The following is a 20874-nucleotide window of genomic DNA, read 5'->3' on the forward strand; positions in this document are numbered from 1 at the left end:
CCTGTGGCTGCATAGGCTTCCCATTGACTGCTATTTGCCTCACAAAAAACACACTTTTAAAGTTTGCAAATGGTAAAAGGAGGGATGGCAGAGATTTACAGCAAGGGGAAGCAATGAGTTTTCCAGGTGCTCTTCAAGTTCAGCTTGCTTGGAGTACGTGAGCCTGGCTTTCTGTAACGGAGTGGACAGATTCCAGACAGATAAAAAGAAGTACTTTTTAGCACAGCTCATAGCTGCCACTCGCAGGAGGCAGTGGTGGCTACCAACCTAGATGGCTTTAAAAGGAGATTAGGCAAATGAATGGATGACTATTGATGGCTACTAGCTATGGCAGCTGTCTCTACAGTCAGGCAACCATGCTTCTGAACACCAGTTGCTGGAAACCACAGGAGGGGAGAGTGTTGCTCTTGTGCTTGAATCCTGCTTGTGGGTTTCCCAGAAGAGGCATCTGGTTGGGCACTGTGAGAACAGGATGCTGGACTAGATGAACCATTGGCCTGATCCAGTAGGCTCTTCTTAGGGTCTTACGAGTCTCTCTTGAGGCCTCTCCAAGTCTCAGAAGCTCCCTTCCGAGGTGCAGGCTATCATAGCGAAAGCTGGCCATTTTTAGGGATGCTTTGTAATGTGCTTGCTGCCGAGTGAAGTCAACACAAGGTCTTGAGGACTGCAGCTCCAGTTGTCCCATCCAACCCAGATAAAGTGGGAGGCTTTCTCATACACGGTAAGGAAACAAAACCCTAGGGTCCCTTTTTGTAAAGGTGGATATTTCCTTGTTTGCACTGCCTTCCTGAAACTTTGGCTCCCTGCCACTCTAATCCTCAAATCTAGCCATGGTTTGATTGCTCTGAGCTCTTTGAAGAGTCCTTGTGTTCTCAGGGTGAGCTCCTCTTTCTCTCTCTTTCTCTGGAGCAGAGGAGTTACATAACTGCCTCCTAGGAATCTTACCATTTTAGGTGAAAGTGAGGAGTGCCTTCCAATTACCCGTTTCTGCGATAGGAATTTCCAATTTACTCTGCTGGCTGCTTGGAGGCCAAAGGAGACCCCAGGACTTGACCCTTCAGCCTTGTCTCACACCAGGCTCCACCCAGTGTGATTAAGGCCCACCATGCTAGACTTGGTGTGACTGACAGTAGCCATTATCAGGTGGCCATGCAACAAGGGTCCATTTGCACAGGGTGTAGCTTAATCAGGAAAGGTTGTGCGAACCCTGGATCAGGGCTTCTAATCAGTGGTGGGCTGGATGAGAGCCAAATTCTGAATCCTGGCAGGTTGGTGGCATTGTGGCTGAGCAGTTCCTGAGTGGATTATTGGCCAGTTTCCTGCTTTGGATGGGGTCTCACTCCCCTGAAGGAGCAGGTTTGTAGCTCGGAGGTGCCCCTGGATGCATCTCTATTGCTAGAGGCTAAGGAGTGCTGGGACCAGGATGGCTTGACCACTGTGGTTCCTTCATTGGTAACCTTGATGATTGCAATGCGCTCCGTGTGGGGCTGCCTTTGAGGGAGAATGCAGCAGCTCAACTGCTTACTGAGGCAAGATAGAAGCATACAATTGTAGAGTTGGAAGGGACCCGGAGAGTCATCGATTCCAACCCTCTGCAAAGCAGGAATGTGCAGCTGTCCCATACGGTGATCAAACCAGCAACCTTTGCATTATCAGCACCAAGCTCTAACCAGGAATATTGCCGTCATATTGCTCCACTGTTTACAGAACTGCACTGGCCACCAGATAGCTACTAGACTAAGTTTAAGGTGCTGGTACTGGTGGACAAAGGCCTATGCAGCTTGGAGCCGGGGTCCCTGAAAGATTGGCCCACCCCTTCTATACCCAGCTGATCACAGTACTCTTCAGGACACACACCGTCTTCTCAGGAGATCTGTCCCATAGGAAGTCTGAATTGGGCCTTCGATGCCCTTCGGAACTCCCTGCCGCTAGACATCAGGCAGGCACCTTCTCCAATGAAGACTTTCCATTCAACGAGCCTCCTAAGTGGAGTTATTTTATCCCATTTTGTTTCTGCACTAGATTTGAAACTGTTTCGACATGCAGTTGTTGTTTTAGATGCGTTTTAATTTGTGCTGTGGAATCGCTTCAGGACGCCTCGTAGGAAGTGATTCATAAATAAAGTAAATAATGCATTGGTGACGGAGCTCATGCTTCAGGCAGGGATGTGTATATTTAGTGCTTTCGCAGGAATGCTCTGTAAGCGCATGATCTAAGAATAGCTGGGGAAGAATAGGACTTTCTGAGGCTTGGCTGCTGCTGGGCCAGTGGGGAGTCCAAGAAGGCAGGATGATCTGTTGGGCTGGAGCTATGGGAGGGGCAGCCTTGGGGAAGAGTTGATGGCCAGCCAGTGTCCACACTGAGAAGTCCATCCAGGGAATGAGAGTGTGGGAACTGGAAAAAGGATGCTGACAGGCTGGTGGGCAGAAGCAAAGCAACATACCATGGCAGGGGCAACCACTGCAAAGTCAGGAAGAATCCCCAGGAATAGTACGTATATTGCTGTTGAAGGATGGGAAAAGGAGTGGTCCCTCCAAGAGGAGCCTCAAGAGAGAGGATGTCTGCATCCCTGTAACTAGTAAATAATAATTGTGCATGCACACTATTTATCTGCAGCTTTTCTGTACTGCTCAATCACACACACACAAAATCTGAGTGGCTCACAAATAAAACTAAAAATGTGAAATAAAAATGTTTATTTAACTGAGTTTCGGGTGGGGAGATTGCAGAGATTGCAAATTGTATTATAAACTAATTCACACACAACACGTAAAGGCAGTTTGAAACACAACACATAAATATTGCAGAGTGCAACAAGGCAAGCAAATAAAAATCCAAAGAAACAAAACAGGGCCAGTGAAACTGTAATCTAGAATGCCTGGTCCGATCTTTACCTGGCGCCGAAAAGCTTGCTATGTTGGTGTGAAGTGTGCCTCTCTGGGGGGGACACTTCAGAATCAGGGCACAGACTAACATCACTGTTCTTCTGAAACTAAGGGTGATGCTGTCCTCTACTTGACCGACTTGTGCTGGCGAAGACCCAGGGCCCACTTTTAAGCCAAATCCCCATCCACCAGTTAGTGTCCAGTGTGCTAGGATTTTGCCTTAGGCAAAGAATTATGTGTGGTTCCGAAGTTTGTGTGGAAAGTTGGCTACTATGGGCTCTTTCTGTCCCTTGGAGCTTTCCTTGCCTGACATAAGCACAGCCACAGGTATATATCAAATCCAAAAGAGCAAAGGGGAGGAGAGGAGAGGAGAGGAGAGGAGAGGAGAGGGGCTTGTTTCCTTGGCTAAACAGGCCATTGTGTGACTTCTGTTTCCCCAGTGACCCGTCATAACCACTTCAAGGACTTCATGCTGGTGGTATCCATTGTGATCGGGGTGGGCGGCTGCTGGTTTGCTTACATCCAGAACCGCTACTCGAAAGAGCACATGAAGAAGATGATGAAGGACCTCGAAGGTCTCCACAGAGCTGAGCAGAGTCTGCACGATCTCCAGGAAAGGTGGGTCTGGGAGGCTGCAGGGTGCCACGGGTGGTGCCAGCTGCTGCCCTGGCTCTCTCCCTTCTTCGCTAGTACCTGGCACGCTGATGACTTTTGCTCATACTTTGGTATGAGACCCGCTTGTGCTTCTGGTTTGGCACTTACGTACCACAAAGCGCTGGATGAAGCCCCCTTGCAAAGCAAGCATGATGGGCCTGTCCTGACCTTGCTCCTGCCCACTATGTGCCAGTATCACAATTCCCAACCCTTTCAGGGTTGAAACCAGCCATGTTCAAGGGTGGGCACCTACTGCTTTGTGTGGACCAGAATGCTACTGGATTTAAACACCCAGAGGTTCATGCAGGTTAGCTGTTACCTGTCAGATCTTGAAACCTCCCAAGGATGGAGACAGCAGAACCTCAGTGGAGAGTCCAGATTTCTAGGCAGCTTATTCCAACTGGTCTTGCAGCAAGGGGGTTTATTCCAGCACTTAATTTAAACCAGGGGTTCCCAAACATTTTGGGGGCTCTGCTCCCCTGGTTCTATAAACTCATCCCCAGTGCTCCTTACCCTGTGAAAACCATCATTCAAAAGGAAAATAATAACACAATAAAACGGTAACAGTGAATTGTATACCTGAAGGAGCGACTCCACCCCCATCGTCCAGCCCGGACACTGAGGTCCAGCACCGAGGGCCTTCTGGCGATTCCCTCGCTGTGAGAAGTGAGGTTACAGGGAACCAGGCAGAGGGCCTTCTCGGTAGTGGCACCTGCCCTGTGGAATGCCCTCCCAGCAGATGTCAAGGCAATAAGCAACTATTTTACTTTTAAAAGACAGCTGAAGGTGGCCTTGTTTAGGGAAGTTTTTAATGTTTGATGCTGTATTGTTTTTAATATTCAGTTGGAAGCCGCCCAGAGTGGCTGGGGAAACCCAGCTAGATGGGCAGGGTATAAATAATAAATTGTTGTGGTTGTTACAGTGGTACCTCTGGTTAAGAACTTAATTCGTTCTGGAGGTCCGTTCTTAACCTGAAACCATTCTTAACCTGAGGTACCACTTTAGCTAATGGGGCCTCCTGCTGCTGCCGCGCCGCCACAACACGATTTCTGTTCTTATTCTGAAGCAAAGTTCTTAACCCGAGGTACTGTTTCTGGGTTGGCAGAGTTTGTAACCTGAAGCATTTGTAACCCGAGGTACCACTGTATTGCACATTTATTCAAAATCCAGTTTAAACTATTTCATTACTTCAACAAAACTGAGGAACTTGATCCAGTGATACCAGCTTCTCAAAGTCTGATAGTTGTTTATGCCTCCATCACACACCCCTGCCACCCCCTTACCTCTTAGCACCTTCCAAGGGAATCCCTCCCCACCCCCAGGGATGGTTCAGCTCATTTCAGAACCACTGATTTAACCCTTACTTCCCTGTACTGTATTCTGAATTTGTTTCTTCTTGGTCTGCCTTTGGTGGATCAATGGGGCTAAACAATGGGGATAATCTCTGTGACCGGAATAATCCCTGCAGATTAACTGAGCAAGATATCATCTATTTTCTTACAACGTAATTGTGAGCAGTTGTTGGCATGTGGCATCCACACGGCTCTGTTAGTCTGTCCTATTTGCAGCAAGCAGAGAGCAGAGAGGCTTTTTAGCTTGTGACCCATGACTGCAGTTGGTGAGGCCTGGGATAGAGGGTGATTTGCCCCAAATATGCAAGATTTGAACCCAGAACCTGCCACAGGCAGGCCCCATGCTGGTCCTGGGGCACCTTCCTCCCTCTTGCTCCCTGCCAGCACAAACTGGGGTTCCTGTTTCGTTTCAAGGGACACCAGAGAGAGGCTTCTAAAAGGGGCATGGAATCAGCCTCTTCCTGCCTCCTCACATCCTCCAGTTATCCGGCCTGATTCCGGCCAATTGAGAAGAGGCTGAGCATGAGTCACTTAGATAATGGAAGCCACCCAGGACCCAATGTGGCTTGGAAGGCACCCCCCCCCAACTCTGCCTTTGCAGGAGGAGCCTCTGCTGCTGCGGCAAGGCAAGGCTCATCACAGTCTGTTGTTTTGTCTCTGCAGCTCTGTGCATGCATGCAGATCCCCGAGAACCTCCCTTGTCCCCACCACCCTTTAAAAAAATGTCTGAACATGTGCAGGCAAGCAATGCTCAGGGTGTGGAGGCTTTTTCCTCCCTCCCTCCCTCTCGTGTTCCTTGGCCTTTAGCACTCTGTGTTCCCCCTCTGGCCATTGCTCCCTCCCAGCCACCAACCAGGCAGCAAAAGCTCAGTTACAGGATTCAGAACCCAGCCGGCTCATTTAGCATGTTTTGGCAACACAAAGCAATTACATCGCTCCACATAGTTGCTCTCTCCGGCACAGGCCTGCCCTCCTGGGTCTGGACCCTGGAAGAGTTGCTTCCCGAACAGAAAATAATCTTGCAGTCGCCCCCAGAAGGAGTGGAGGGGCCTGTCCTGGGCTAAGGGGCCATGAAGACAGTTCTGTGCAAGGCCGGGGGTTTCTGAGGTCCTTTCAAATGATTTTTTTAAATCCATAAACAGGGTTATACACACCCAGTTCCCAATAAAGTACTCCCGCATCTGAAGGTTTTAGTGAACTGAAGTAATGGGAAAGTAGACAGAAAAGTTTTCCTCCCTCTCTAACAAACGCGGACGTCCAGTGAACCTGAACATTGGAAGATTCTGAGCAGATAAAAAGAAGGACTTTTCCATGCAGCACATGGTTAAATTGCGGAACTCCCTGCCACAGGAGGCAGTGATGGCCACCAACCTAGATGACTTTAAGAGAGGACAGGACAAATTTGTGGAGAGGGCTAGCAGCAGCTATTAGCAACGATAGAGGCTGCGGTCTGCCTCCATGTAAGAGGCAGCAATGCTTCTGAATACCACCAATCGTTGGCAACTGCAGGAGGGGAGAGGCTTCTTGGGCTCAGGTCTTGTTCGCGTGGGAATGTTGTAGATACTGTACTAGGAGAGGATATATTGATTTAATAGTATCTTTCCTCACTCAGCAGCAGCGCGACATTCCCCAATAGATAGCAGGAAGCTAGTTGGTGGTGAATCTCTTTACTTAAGCAATCCAGTCTGGCTTGTCTAGATTGGGTTTGTTCCTGGTAAATCTCCTTTGTTCCATCTTAAAAAGAATAAAGACACAACAGCCTTCTCTTAAAATAATGATAATAAGTTTACTCACATTCAGTTTACAGCTGGATCCCTGAAGGCAGGCTTTAGCTTAGAGTTACGGAAGAGGGTTTGAGTTCATCCCATATGGGAATGAGCCCCTGTCCTGGTGGCTGAGGGCCAGCAGACAGCAAAATACACCAGTATCAAGAGAGCATGGCATCAAGAGGAAGAAGAGGGAGATGGCTCCGTGACAAGCCCCTTTTGTGGGGTCTCCCAGGGTCATGCCCACCTACCTGATCACACGCAGGGGGAGGAAGCTCCAGACCAGGTGTGATAGGAAGTCCGAAAGTCCTCCTGGCTGTGGAGTAACACCCCCCTGCATGTCCACTCTGGGCAAACAGGAAGTGTTGTACTTGACTGCTTATGTTACACCCCACAGTTCGTGGATTTCCCTTTGGGGCATCTGGTTGGCCGCTGTGAGAAGAAGAGGCTGGACTAGACGGGCCATTGGCCTGATCCAGCAGGCTCTTCTTAGGTTCTTAAGTAACAATCTGTATGGACGTGACAATCAACTGCAGGTGGAGTGCAGAGAGCATCTTGCAGGTGTTGCGCTCCTCCTTCCAGACAGGTGTGGGGTTGTCCCGACTTGGCCCTGGGAACTGGCCTGAGAGCCTCCTTTGCTGGCTCACCAGGGCAGGTGAAGCACCAGCAGTTGGGTGCAGCCTGCTCTGGTCCTGACATGAGGAGAAGAGAAGCACAAGCTGGCTTCCCCGGAGCCTGGAAAGGCAGCCAGTTCTGAGGAACAAACCGCTTTGCAGCGTCTCTGGTGCCATTTGCCACTTTGGCAGATGTCTCTCTCCAGCGTGACAGACACACAGAACGTTTCAGCTGAGCACCGGCCTTGCTGGCCCCAACACACATGTGCTTAAGGACAGGGGTGTAATGTGTCCAAGATCCCATGTGCAAATATATTAGCCAGTTCTCTGTGCTGGGCCTCCTCGTCAGCCCCAGACATAAGAACATCGTAAGAGCCTTCTGGATCAGGCCAATGGCCTATCTCATCCTGCATCCTGTTCTCACAGTGGCCAACCAAATGCCCATCATGGGAAACCCGCAAGCAGGATCTGAGCACCAGAGTAACTCTCTGCTACTGAGGTTTCCTGGCATTCAGGAACTACGGAGGCAGAGCAGCAGAGCCATTGTGGCTACTAGCCATCAATAGCCCCCTCCTCCTCCTCCTCGAATTTGTCCAATCCTCTTTTGAAGCCATCTGGGTCAGCGGCCATCACTATGTCCGGTGGGAGCGAACTCCACAATTCAGCTCTGCGCTGCTGCGCGAAGAAGGGCTTTTCTTTTATCTGGTTTCACTTCAGCTCACAAGCTCCTTTCTGTCGGGAGACAGAAATTCCTCATTAAGCCACAGCTCCAAACAGGCCCCTGGAATGCCATGGAGCGGCAGGACCCTGCCAAGAGCACGGGGTTATCTCTGAAACCGGGAACGTCACAAATATTCCTTGTTAATTGGGGAGGGAAACGTTTTTTCTTCAAGGCAGAAATGTGAGCCGAAAACAAGTTTTGCCTTGCAGGGGAGCCGGCGAAGAGGGTGGCTGAGACTGCTTATGTGGGGCGATGGCTTTGAAATTGCCCTGCCTGTGTTCCAGTGGTCCCCAAATTGGGTGGTACCACCCCTTGAGGGGGGAATTACCTAGGGAGGTGGCAAGTGGGAGAACTGGAGGTATAAATATCAGTCTTTGAAAAGCTGCTACCCCCAGATAAAGCTAATCGAACAAATAGTTTTAATTGGATTTTGAATAAGTGTGCAATTAATCGTTACTGTTATTTATTGAGTTATCACCTTCCTTAGTGGGTTGTGCAAACTGCTGTTCTGATTGATGCTTTTCGTAGGGTAGAGGAGGGGGCACTGGGAGGAAACCAAGAGACCAGTCGCCCCCAAAAGGTTGGGGAACCACTGCTGTGTTCCGAGGGGCTGCCTTGTGTTTTTGGTGGGCATCGCAAGTTGCGCGGCTGCTTCAGTGACACAGCAGAGTGCCCTGTCCTGCTCTTCCCAGGCAATGTGTTTATTTGAGAAGCTCGCCTGCCAGAGTGCACATTTTTTGCATTCCCCGCAGCGTCCCATGCTGCCGTTGCATAGCGAGGCCTGTGCCGGATGCTTCTGGAAAGGCCTGAAGGCAGCTGCTGCGACGACATCCCTCTCCCTCGCCCTGGCACCTCATCAAAGGGACCCCCAAGGGGTCATCTAGCTCAGCCCTCTGCAGTGCTCAAGGATACCTGACAGACGGCCATCCAGCCTCTGCTTAAAAACCTCCGAGGAGAGTCCACCACCTTCTGAGGGAGTCTGCTCCACTGCCGAACAGCTCCTGGTCTCAGAAAGTTCTTCCTCGTGTTTCTTTGGAACCTCCTTTCTTGCCATTTGGATCCCTTGGTTCATGTCCTTCCCTGTGGAGCAGCAGAAAACAAGCTTGCTCCATCTTCCTGTGACAGCCCTGCAGAGACTTGAAGATTGCCTTTGCCTTTGGAGAAAAGAACCATGCGGCAGAGCAGTGCCCAGGAGCCTAGGCTTGGCCTTGGGAGGACATTCCAGTGCTCTCCCTCCTCGGAGTCTGCGGATCTCAGCCCTCCTGGGGACTGGCTTCCTCCTCGGAATTCTTGCCTTGTGTTGTGTTGCGCTCCGGGGAGGCTCCTGACACTTCCTTCCATGCCAGCATCCACCCAACCTTGCTGAGTTTGATGCTCTTAGAAAGCCTGCTTTCCCGTCTCTTATCAGTGTGAACCAGAGGAAACCTGGATTCTCCGGCATCTCCTTCCCACTCCGCTTGGGGCATTCCACCTGCCGCTGAATTTCAGAGACCCTCACTGTCTGGTTTTGCAGTTCTGTCTTACGAACATGAGAAGAGCCTGCTGGATCAGGCCATTGGTCCATCAAGTCCAGCATCCTGTTCTCATGGAGGCCGAGTGGATGCCTCTTTTGGGGAACCTGCAAGCAGGATTCGAACACCAGGTCCCTCTGCCCTTCTGTGGTTTCCAGCAACTGGGATTCAGAAGCATTGCTGCTTCTGACTGTGGAGGCAGAGCAGAACCGTCATGGCTAGTAGCCTTTGATAGCCCTCTCCTTCTCCATGAATTTGTCTAATCCTCTTTTAAAGCCTTCCCAGTTGGTAGCCATTACTGCCTCCAGTGGCAGTGAGTTCCATAGTTTAACTATGTTCTGCATGAAGAAGAAGAACTTTCTTTTATCCTTCCTGAACCTTTCATCTCCCACTTTGGAGCATTCCATCTGTCAGTGAGCAGTGGGAAACAAGCTTGCTCCATCTTCAATGTGAACCCTTCAGGTATTTGAAGGTGGCAATCATCTTACCTCTCAGTCTTCGCTTCTCCTGGCTAAACATCCCCATCTCCCTCAACCATTCCTCATAAGGCTTCATTTCCAAACCCTCAGTCATTTCGTTTGCCCTCCTCTGCACGCCTTCCAGCTTGTCAATATCCTCCTTAAAGTGGGGTGCCCAGAACTGAACACAGCACTCCAGGTAGAGAGTGCTGACCAATGCATGCTTGGGGGCTGAACCCCCCCCCCCAAAAAAAAAATTCAGGGCAGCGCAGGGCAGCCTTTCCCTTGCTCTGTGCTTTATGCATTGATTTTGTCACCGGGTGTTGAATCTCCCAGGAGAATAGCCCCCCCCCTTGCCTTTTATTCCTGCTTGTCTTTCTCCTCCCTTGATTCTCAAAACAAATTGCTGAACCAAAGCCGACTGAACATACCCTAAAAGTAAAACATAGCCTGAAAAGGAAACGCATTGGCAGGGTGACAGAAATTCAATGTCCAGAGGAGGGAGCCAGTAGTGTCCCAGAACAGACCCCCCTCAGCAGGTGACAAGGAGGCTCTCTCTCTCTCTCTCTCTCTCTCTCTCTCTCTTTCTCAGGACGTCCTGGCCCAGGAGGCCCATTGTTTTCTGCTAAGCAAACACCCGGCAGGCAGACGCAATACCTGCCTTTGCATTTCAGAGAACAGTCCGTGGGCAGGGCCTGGGGAGACTCTGCACCTTCACCAGATTCATCCTGCCACATTATCACAGCAGAAGTGACCATGAATTTGTCTCGTCCTCTTCCAAAGCCATCCAAGTGGGTGGCCATCACTGCCTCCCGTGGCAGGGAGTTCCATAGTTTAACTCTGCTGTGCGTGAAGGACTCTCTTTTGCCAGTCCTGAATCTTGCAACATAGGAAGTGTGTGTACATATACGCATGCAAATTAATGTGTCATAGTTTGTGTCCCTTGATATCTAAATGCACCTCATGGCAGCCTAGGAGGGAAAGCCCTGCGGGCAGCAACTTTGATCTCTCCAACAGGAACATGTTTTCATAACAGTTAGACCAGGCATCCCTAACCTGCGGCCCTCCAGATGTTTTGGCCTACAACTCCCATGATCCCTAGCTAACAGGACCAGTGGTCAGGGATGGTGGGAATTGTAGTCAAAACATCTGTAGGGCCGAAGGTTGGGGATACCTGAGTTAGACTGATTGTTGTCCCCTGGAATTTGAAAAGCTGGCTGCACTTGGTTCATTGGTTCCTGGTGAGGAATTACAGCGAAGGGCATGTGAAATGCTCACATCAATTGCTCTTGCGCTAGATGGCTGCATAGATAAGGGCAGACTGAAGGTTTACACTTTTAAGGTTTGAACGCGTGTCTGCAGGGAGTGGAACGCGTAGAAGCCTGCAGATTTCAGTGTCGAGGGAGCAGGCATTGGTGAACTTCGTAGAATTGGGGGCAGAGGAAGTTTCTAAGATCTTGGGATGTAAAGTCCTGAGGGCTGTGGCTTACTTTTGCAATATCCCATGGGGTAATCGTGGGCCGTCTTTAGATCTGAATCTTAGAAAAACGTTCTCTTTCCGAGGCAATGCATGTGCTTTTGTTGGAGGAAGGCTGGGAGGGGGAGCAGTTTGTGGTCTGGGTCCTAAGAGCCAGGACAAAGATTTCCACTGCCCCTCGCAGCCTCCTGGGATGCTGTGTAGTGACGTAAACTCGTTTCACACATACCCCAGGATGGCTCAAAGCCCACAACTCTCCTTGGAGCAGGCTGATGCAATTGTCTCCATTTCCTCTCTTGGCAAAGGTCCTTGTTTTGGACAGTGCAAGGACTCCATTAAAGCATCGGATCAGATTGAAGTCCAGCTTCTCAGAGGAAATGGGAACTAGCCACTAAATAGGTGTTGTAGGTGCCCTGCAAAAAGCAGTTCTGGGTGGGTGCCCACCACCCTAGGCCAAGCCCCTCCCACTTGCCATATAGACGCAGTTGTCTCGTTTGCAGCATCATTGCAGGGTGGGGGGTGAGACTGAGATACACATGTCCTGCATTTTGCAGCCTTGGAAACAAACGGCGCTGGCCAAAAGCAGCTCTGTGTGCCTGGGAGAGGTTCCTTTCCCTTCTTGTCAGCCCCAAGGTGTGTCCAGGTACTAGCTGAGAACCCCCTGCCTAAACCAATGCCTGCCAGGCATCGGTTCCACTCTGGGTGGGGTCAGAGGGAGGTGTGCTGGGTGGCTCCCCCAGAGTTAGGAAGTCCCTTGCCTTGCAAAACGCACCACCATCAGTCGTGGCTGGGGGCCAAGGTTTGGTGAAGAACCGTAAGAAGAGCCTGCTGGATGAGGCCCATCTAGTGTGGCATCTTGTTCTCACAGTGGCCAACCAGATGCCCCAATGGGAAACCAGCAAGCAGGATTCAAGCACAAGAGCAACTCTCCTATGGTTTCCAGCAGAGGGGTTGATAGTTGGTTGGCTGGCAGAGGGGTGCTGCAGGTGGAATTTTAATCGACTTTCAAGCTTGCATTTCCTTCCTGCCTTCCTTTTCTTAATCTTCTTGGAGCTTTGGGAGGCTAGACACCAAAACAAAATGAATAGGGGCTGTATAATTCCTTGCTCTTGTTTCTGGGTGACCTGGCCCTTAGTCTTGCTCTCTGCTGTCAGCTTCCCTGTGCCTTCTCCCCCCAACACCCCTCTCTGTGCTCTTTCTATCCAGCTCCCCTCTGAGCATCCGAAACAGCTTCCTCCTCCTCCTCCTCCTCCTCCTCCTCCTCCTCCTCCTCCTCCTCCTCCTCCTCCTCCTCCTCGGCATTTCTCTGAGCTTCAGGACCTGCTTCCTTGTGCTCCATTCTTGCCAGCCTACCTGCGCTCCTCCTGCAGGAGGTGACTGCATCTCTCCAAACTTCCAGCCCTAGCACGCAGTGGGCATCCAGTCTCATGGCCCATTTCTGCTCTCTCTCTATCTGTGTATGTGTGGTTCAGGCTCCAGAAGGCCCAGGAAGAGCACCGCACGGTGGAGGTGGAGAAGGTCTCCTTGGAGAAGCGGCTGCAGGACGAGATCAGCATCGCCAAGCAGGAGGCCCACCGGCTCCGGGAGCTGCGGGAAGGGACGGAGAATGAGCTCAGCCGGCAGAAGTATGCAGAGCAGGAGCTGGAGCAGGTACGCCCTGGCCGGGAGCAGCCCCCATGCCGGGTAGGTGGACAGCTCCTTCTGGGGGGGCTTGAACTCCCTTGGGGCTCTGGAGGTTTCTGCCTGACCTGCTGCCATTTGGAACTGAGCCCCCCCCAAGCCAGCCTTTTAAAAAAGGTGGCAGCGATATGCCAGATTCTCTCCTCCCATCAATCCCAATTTTAAAACGACACACATGATTCCTATCTCCATATAATTGGGCTAAAAAACCAGAAAGCCTCGTCAAACCTCAAGGCAGTCGTATCTTTGGCCTGTTTTCCATGACCGCTTGACCTTGGGCAGCAAGACTGGCACTAACAACCTCTCTAGCCCAATCTCTGCGGCTCAGGAGGGTTAGAAGTGGCATGATGCAGGTTTTGAGGTCCAAGTTGGGTTCTGCCTGGTGGGAGGAAAGCTTGTGGGATTCGGGTGAACGTCAGGCCTCCTGTTATCCTCCCCATTCATGGGTTCATTGGAGAAGGTGCAGAAGAGAGAAGCCAAAATGACCCAGGGGATAAAGCTACTTCCTAAGGTTGCAGTGTTTGGGGATTCTTAGTTTAGAGGTGACATAATCCAAGTTTGCAAAATGATGCAAAGCAGGGAGAAAGTAGACACAGAAGTAGACGCAGAAGAGTTTCCCCTCTCAACACTGGAATTCGTGGACATCTGATGAAGCTGAGTGTTGGAAGATTCAGGACGGATCAGAGAAAGTCCTTTGCAGAGTATGTAGTTTTGCTGTGGAACTCCCTCCCACAGCAGACAGTGACGACCACCAACTTGGATGGCTTTAAAAAATGGATTGGACAAAGTCACGGAGCAGGAGAGGGTCACGGGTGACTATTAGCCAGGATGCTCTGCCTCCACAGCTAGAGAGAGCAAGGCTTATCAGGTGCGCCTGGGAGGAGCCCTGGGGCACCTTCCTAAAGGCCCGTTACTGCAGCAGGAGAGCCCAATGGAGCCTGTTGCAGCCTCAGCAGGGCCCCCCCCACCCCCAGGCATGCCAGGGCTCCTCCCAGCGGTCTGGTGGGATCTGCAACAGGGCCTCCTGCTGCTGTGGCAGGCTCTGGTGGAGCCCGCTGTTGCAGAGGGAGAGCCCACCCGGCTGCAGAGTATTGAGGGGGCCCAGACCCCTCGCTGAAAATTTTGTGGGTGCCTGGACACCCAGGGCTCTGCAGAGATGGTACCCCGATGTTTCTGAATGCCAGTTGCTGAAAGCCACAGGGCGGGAGAGGGCTCTTGTGCTCAGATCCTGCTTCCTGGCTTCCCACAGGCATCTGAGAGCACACAAAGGGGCATGAACTGCAGCGTCCCGATTCCAGGCCCCCTTGATAGGGTGGGAAGGGAAGCTGTTCACCAGGATGCTCTGCACCAGTTTGGCAGTAGGCAGAGGAAACCTGCACCCAGAGAGACTGGAGTGGGTGGGGGGTTGTCGGACCGAGCTGGTGTGTCTAGTTGTTGACTGTGGCTGATTCCCACCCCCACCCCACCCCCTGAGGAAATCTCGTGCGCCTGGGGCCCCCTTGGCTGCCTGCCGAAGTACTAGAGCGGCTGCTGTTGTTCCCTGCTCCCTGCAGGTGCGCATGGCGCTCAAGAACGCAGAGAAGGAGCTGGAGTCGCACAGCAGCTGGGCCGTCCCCGAGTCCCTGCAGAAGTGGCTGCAGCTGACCCACGAGGTGGAGGTGCAGTACTACAACATCAAGAAGCAGAGCGCCGAGAAGCAGCTGCTCCTGGCCAAGGAAGGGGTGAGTGAGGGTCAGGGAAGAAGCAGCATGGCTAAGGAGGCCCAATTGAAAGGGAGGACTTCTTTACGCAGCGCATGGCTAAACTATGGGGTTCTGGTTGCCTCACCTCAAAGAGGGTACAGTGGTACCTCTACTTACGAATAACTCTACTTACGAATGTTTCTACTTACGAACGGAGCTCCGTCTGCCATCTTGGATGCGGTTTAGATAGGATTTTTTCTACTTACAAATTTTTAGATAGGGTTGCTTCGACTTACAATTTTTTTCTCCCAATGCATTCCTATGGGATTCGACTTACAAATTTTTTAGACTTATGAATTTGCGTTCGGAACGCATTAAATTCGTAAGTAGAGGTACCACTGTATGTAGAATTGGAGGAGGTTCAGGAAAGGGCACCCAGAATGATCCATGGGGTGGAGCAACTCTCCCACGAGGAAAGGTTGCCACGTCCGGAGCTTTTTGTTTAGAGAAAAGTCAAGTAAGAGGCAACATGATAGGAACTTGTAAAATTGTGTACCGCATGGAGAAAGTGGATAGAGGAAAGTTTCTCTCTCTCATAACACTAGAACTTGAGGACATGCAATGATGCTGTATGTCGGACGATTCAGGACAGAGAAAACAAAGTACTTCTTCACACAGCACAGAATTAAACCATGGGACTCCCTGGCACAGGATGGTCACCAGTCTTTTGTGGCTTTAAAGGAGGATTAGACAAATTCATGGAGGGCTTTTGAGGGCTACAAGCCCTGGTGCCTAGGCTCTGCTTCCACAGTTGGAGGCAGCGATGCTTCTGAATGCCAGTTTCTGGAAACCACTGGTGGGGAGAGGGCTCTTGTGTTCGAATCCTGCTTACAGGCTTCACTTTAAGCCACCTGGTTGGCCACCATGAGAACAGGAGGCTGGACTAGACGGGCCATTGACGTGACCCAGCAGCCAAGCTCTTACGCTTTAATGAGGCCCATGGAAGTGGGAGACAGAATCTGTAGACCGCTCAGCACCCCGAGACAGAAGGGTGTGGGTTGGGTCTTTCTTTCCTAGCCTTGTCCTCTGGGTCCCTTAGGGGCTGGCAGCGGAGACTCAGGAGCAGAAAAGTTTGAATAGATGTCACCTTTCCAGTCACATTCCTTTGCTTACACCCCTTTTTCAGGCCGAAAAGATAAAGAAGAAGCGCAACACTCTCTTTGGGACATTCCACGTTGCCCACAGCTCGTCCCTGGACGACGTGGATCATAAAATCCTGACTGCCAAGTGAGTTTGCTGTGTGGGGAGCTTCTGTCCGCTCTGCCCCCTCCGCAAGGCCCACATCCTAGGAAGCTGCTGTGCAGGTCGGGAGGCCAGAAGCTGGGAGCCTTCAGCCGTGCGGGAGGCAGGCGACCCTTTCTGTTCTGCGGAAGCAAGAGCGCTTCGCCAAGGAGGAAGGGCCTAGCCGCCCATCCGCTCGGGGGTGGGAGCGGGCATCCAGAGGGACTTGGGCAATGCCACTCTGCAGGCTAAAGATGTTCTGTGATGTGGCCGCATCGTCCTCTGCTTCTCTGCTTGCTGTCTGGAGATGCTGCCAGAGATGGAATCTGGGGCCTGTTGCATGCCAAACAGACACTTGGCCACTCAGCTCTGCTCCTTCTGTGGTTGGGGTTCATGGAACTGCAGAGTTGGGAGGCACCCCACAGGCCATCCAGACCAACCCCCTGCAAGGCACTTGAGGCCTTTGTCTCTCCGCTCCCTCCAGCCCTGCTTGTTTCCTTTCCTTTCTTTTCCCCCCGTAATATTTGTTTATTTGTTTTCACAAGTACACATTTATAACATAATTGTTTAAGAACCATTCTCTGAATCTCCAGAATTCCCTCCCTCCCCTACATGGGTCCTTGTACCAATATTTACAACTGCATGTCAGTCCATTCTCCATAGTTTTTGTACAGTATTCCAAAATTGTCCATAATTTTCATTAAATTACAAGTGGGTCTTATAGCCCAGCTAAAGTTTTGTTTCCAATGGTCTCCTAGGTAAATTCTCCTGCCCACCTAGCAGTTTGAAAGCACATCTAAGTACAAGTAGATAAATAGGTACCGCTCCGGTGGGAAGGTAAACGGCGTTTCCGTGTGCTGCTCTGGTTTGCCAGAAGCAGCTTAGTCATGCTGGCCCCATTACCCGGAAGCTGTACACCGGCTCCCTCAGCCAGTAAAGCAAGATGAGCGCGGCAACCCCAGAGTCGTCCACAACTGGACCTAACGGTCAGGGGTCCCTTTACCTTTACCTAGGTAAATTATAATTTTCCCCCATTCTTATTTAAAGTCCTTGTCTTCTTGATTCCTGAGTCTCCCAGTTAGTTTTGCCCTTTCGGCGTAGTCTAGCAGCTTGGCTTGGGTAATAACACCCATGCAGCTGTTGTCGCATACATGAAAAGTCTTTTCTGATCTACATTATTGGGATCTCAACACCTATAATTCCTAATAGAAACGCTTCTGATTTTTTAACAAAAGTTATTTTAAACATTTTTTTCAACTCATTATACACCATTTCCGAAAATGAATCTGTTATCTTACGTAGCCACCACATGTGGTAAAAGGTACCTTTCTTTTCTTTACACTTCCAGCAGGTATTTGAACTTGTTTTATACATTTTAGATAACTTAAAGGTAAAGGGACCCCTGACCATTAGGTCCCATTGTGGATGACTCTGGGGTTGCAGCGCTCATCTCGCTTTACTGGCTGAGGGAGCCGGCGTTTGTCCGCAGACCTGCGTCTAAGATAATTTAAACATTCCACCTAAACATTAGGAAGAACTTCCTGACAGTAAGAGCTGTTCGGCAGTGGAATTTGCTGCCAAGGAGTGTAGTGGAGTCTCCTCCTTCTTTGGAGGTCTTTAAGCGGAGGCTTGACAGGCATATGTCAAGAATGCTTTGATGGTGTTAGGACTGGATGGCCCTTGTGGTCTCTTCCAACTCTATGATTCTATGATAACTTAGTAGGGGTCAAATGCCACCGTGCATGATTTTCATGGACCCTCGTTCCTTTCTCCACCCCACAGGCAAGCCCTGAGCGAGGTGACGGCGGCCCTGCGGGAGCGGCTCCACCGCTGGCAGCAGATAGAGATGCTCTGCGGCTTTCAGATTGTGGTCAATCCGGGCATCCACACCCTGGTGTCCGTCCTCAACATCGACCCCACGTGGATGGGAAGCTGCACACGGCCAAACACCTCCCACTTCATCATGACCGACGACGTGGACGACCTGGATGAGGAAATCGTATCCCCTATGTCCATGCAGTGTAGGTATCCCTGGGGGGCGGGGGGGGCGAGCGAGGGGCTTCACAGCAATGGAAATCAGGGGCAGGCATCCCTCTGCTGGCGGTGTCCTGAGCAGGGAGCCCTCACCTGTTAGAGGACTAGGCTAGCAGTGATTTTCAAGCTTGGGTCTCCAGTTGGACTTGGATCTCCATTATCGGGCTACAAGCCCAACATCCTTTGCTAGCAGGACCTCTGGGCTCACAGATGATGGGAGTTGTAGTCCAACAGCAGCTGGAGACCCAGCTTTGAGAAACGCCAGGTAGGGGGTGGTTCGCTTTCACACAGTCCTCCTGGTACAGAGATTCCCAAAACTTTTCCTCTGTTGTTGTTATTATTTATTGAATCTGTATACCGTCCTATACCCGGAGGTCTCAGGGAGGTTCACAGAACAAAATCAAAATATAAAACCACAAAATATATAATCGAAATGAAAGCAGCAACCCAATAGCCCCCTCCCCCTCTTTCTGTTCCATCAACTTGTCCCCGGTGCCTCCCATCCTGCCCAGTATAGAAGCATTATTTGGAATAGCGGTTTCCACAACCCCCTAAGGAAGATAACTGCACGCTAAAATTCAAGGCGGTAACCGTGAATTGCACATTTATTTGCAGCCCAGTTAAAACTATTTTGTTCAATTGATTCAACAAAGTGGATGGGCTTGATCCGGGGATGCCAGCTTTTCACAATACTGATTTGCACCTCCGTTGTCCCCCTGCCAACCCCCTTAACGCTTCTCTTCCCTGGTGATCCCACCCCCACTTTGGGAACCTGTGGACCAGAGCCACCTCCCCATATCGCTTTCCTGACACAGGAAGCAAATTCTACATGGAGGGAAGTGGGAAGCGACGCCCGCCATCCCGGTAACGGGACAGCACCTGGTGTGCCTGTGTGCTTTAAGAGCCGGGGGTCCTGCCCTCCCCACCTCTGCATTAAAGTGCCGCGGTGGTGGGGAGAAGGAGAGCGTAGCCTGGGGCTACAGAACGCCACCGGCTCCCATCGTGTAGCTTCAACACGGCTGGAATCAAGCGGGGCTTGGTATGGCTCAGCTCAAGGGTGCTGTTCCTTTGAACATGCGCAGAGTGTTCCCCAAGGCACCTGCAGTCTGGGGCTCAAGGGTTTCTGAGCAGAGGTTTGCTCTTCTGAAGCACCCCTGACTCACGATGGCCTAAGACAGGAACGCCTTGCTTTCCTCTGCCCTGCATTTCCCCAATACTTGGAGGAGTGGGTGGTGGGTGGGAATTTGCTGTTGTGCTCCAAAGGAGATAGAATTGGAAGGGACCCCAAGGGTCATCCAGCCCAACTCCCGGCAATTCGGGAATCCCATAGAATAGACTGGAACCTGTTCACCCTGGGCAAACTTCAAGAAAGAAGCTCCCACCTAAACATTAGGAAGAACTTCCTGACAGTAAGAGCTGTTCGGCAGTGGAATTTGCTGCCAAGGAGTGTGGTGGAGTCTCCTTCTTTGGAGGTCTTTAAGCAGAGGCTTGACAGGCATATGTCAAGAATGCTTTGATGGTGTTTCCTGCTTGGCAGGGGGCTGGACTGGATGGCCCTTGTGGTCTCTTCCAACTCTGATTCTATGGGCAGGGGAGGGAAGGAGAAAGCAGTTGCTGTTCAGGTGAGGTATCAGCTGGGGGCAGATGTGGGGAAGGCAAGCCTGGGGGGGGGCAAGTGGGCATACAGCCACAGAGTGGGAAGGGTTCCCCAATGGGTCATCTAGCCCCACCTTGGCAATGGGGCGCAGAGCGGTGGTCTAGGTTTGGCAGGATTGGGGGGGGGGCAGGGCAGGGTCCTCTGCTTGCCGTTCAGAACTGCCAATGCAAGGTGTGATGTTTCTCCCCACCAATGATGCCCCCCCTTCTCTCTCCCCCGCCGGCCTCCCTGCCCTCCTCCCGGTTGGCTAACGCCAGACGCAGCCTTGCTCTTGGGGCACAGGTTCAGCGACCGCTCACCCCTCTCCTCGGAGGACCAATCCTGGAAATACTCCGGTTTGAGGATTATAATCTTGGATTCTCTTTTCACCCTCTGAACTAAATGCACAGGCAGGCAGGAGGGGCTCTCCTGCTCACACAACAGCACCAGCATCCTCTCTGAGCACAGAAGCTAATTCTCACCTCATCCTTTCTTCCTCCCTCTCTATCCAAAAAAGTGCTCACACACACACACACACAAAACCAACGCTGGTATCTTTACTAACACCTTCCCTGGGGCAGGGCCTGCTGGGACCCAGAATCACCCCCAGGCAGAGAGGAATGCAGGGCAGGGGGGCCTCGGGGGGGGGGTCACCTGGACTATGTGCCCTGAATGTTCCTGTTCACAGCCACAGGCAGCGATGCTTCTGGATCCCGGCTGCTGGAAATGGCAGGAGGGGGAAGAGGGCTCTGGTGCTCAGATCCCGCTTGTGGGTTTGCCATTATGGGCACCTGCTTGGTCACTGTGAGAAGAGGAGGCTGGGCAAATGATCCAGCAGGTTCTTCTGAGGTTCTTGCGTTTCGAAAGACCTCCCAGGCTGAAACCTGCAGTTGCTGGAGGATGCTTTCTGGCAAGAAACAAGAAGACAGAGCAACCTGCTCCCTCCCTCTGCCTCAATGGCTGCCCTGTGGGCAAAGATTCATCTGCCTGCCCCCGAGCCTCTGGAATATTAGAATTGGAGAGTTTGAAGGAAGCCCAGGGGTCATCTAGTACAACTCAGGAATCACTTCAGCTGGTTCCTGGTTCTTCAGATCCCAGCAGGGCCCCCCTTGCTCATCGGCTT

General features: G+C 51.4%; 1 protein-coding gene across 9 annotated transcripts in view; it reads left to right on the forward strand.

The window, feature by feature from the left end:
- The window catches only part of STIM1 (stromal interaction molecule 1), a 101717-nt gene that overhangs the window by 75930 nt on the left and 4913 nt on the right, over positions 1 to 20874 (forward strand). For 6 of the 9 annotated variants that reach the window (XM_060274121.1, XM_060274123.1, XM_035116405.2 and 3 more), the window contains 5 exons: positions 3326 to 3503; positions 12911 to 13121; positions 14672 to 14839; positions 15987 to 16087; positions 17864 to 18102. In XM_060274121.1, the coding sequence (XP_060130104.1) occupies positions 3326 to 3503; positions 12911 to 13121; positions 14672 to 14839; positions 15987 to 16087; positions 17864 to 18102 (897 nt within the window). Of the gene's footprint in view, positions 1 to 3325; positions 3504 to 12910; positions 13122 to 14671; positions 14840 to 15986; positions 16088 to 17863; positions 18103 to 20029; positions 20108 to 20874 lie in introns of all 9 variants that reach the window. The other 3 variants (XM_035116406.2, XM_060274125.1, XM_035116407.2) reach the window with 2 other exon arrangements.

The sequence above is a fragment of the Zootoca vivipara genome, chromosome 4 (genome assembly GCF_963506605.1).
Source record: "Zootoca vivipara chromosome 4, rZooViv1.1, whole genome shotgun sequence".
In the NCBI taxonomy this organism is placed as follows: Eukaryota; Metazoa; Chordata; class Lepidosauria; order Squamata; family Lacertidae; genus Zootoca; species Zootoca vivipara.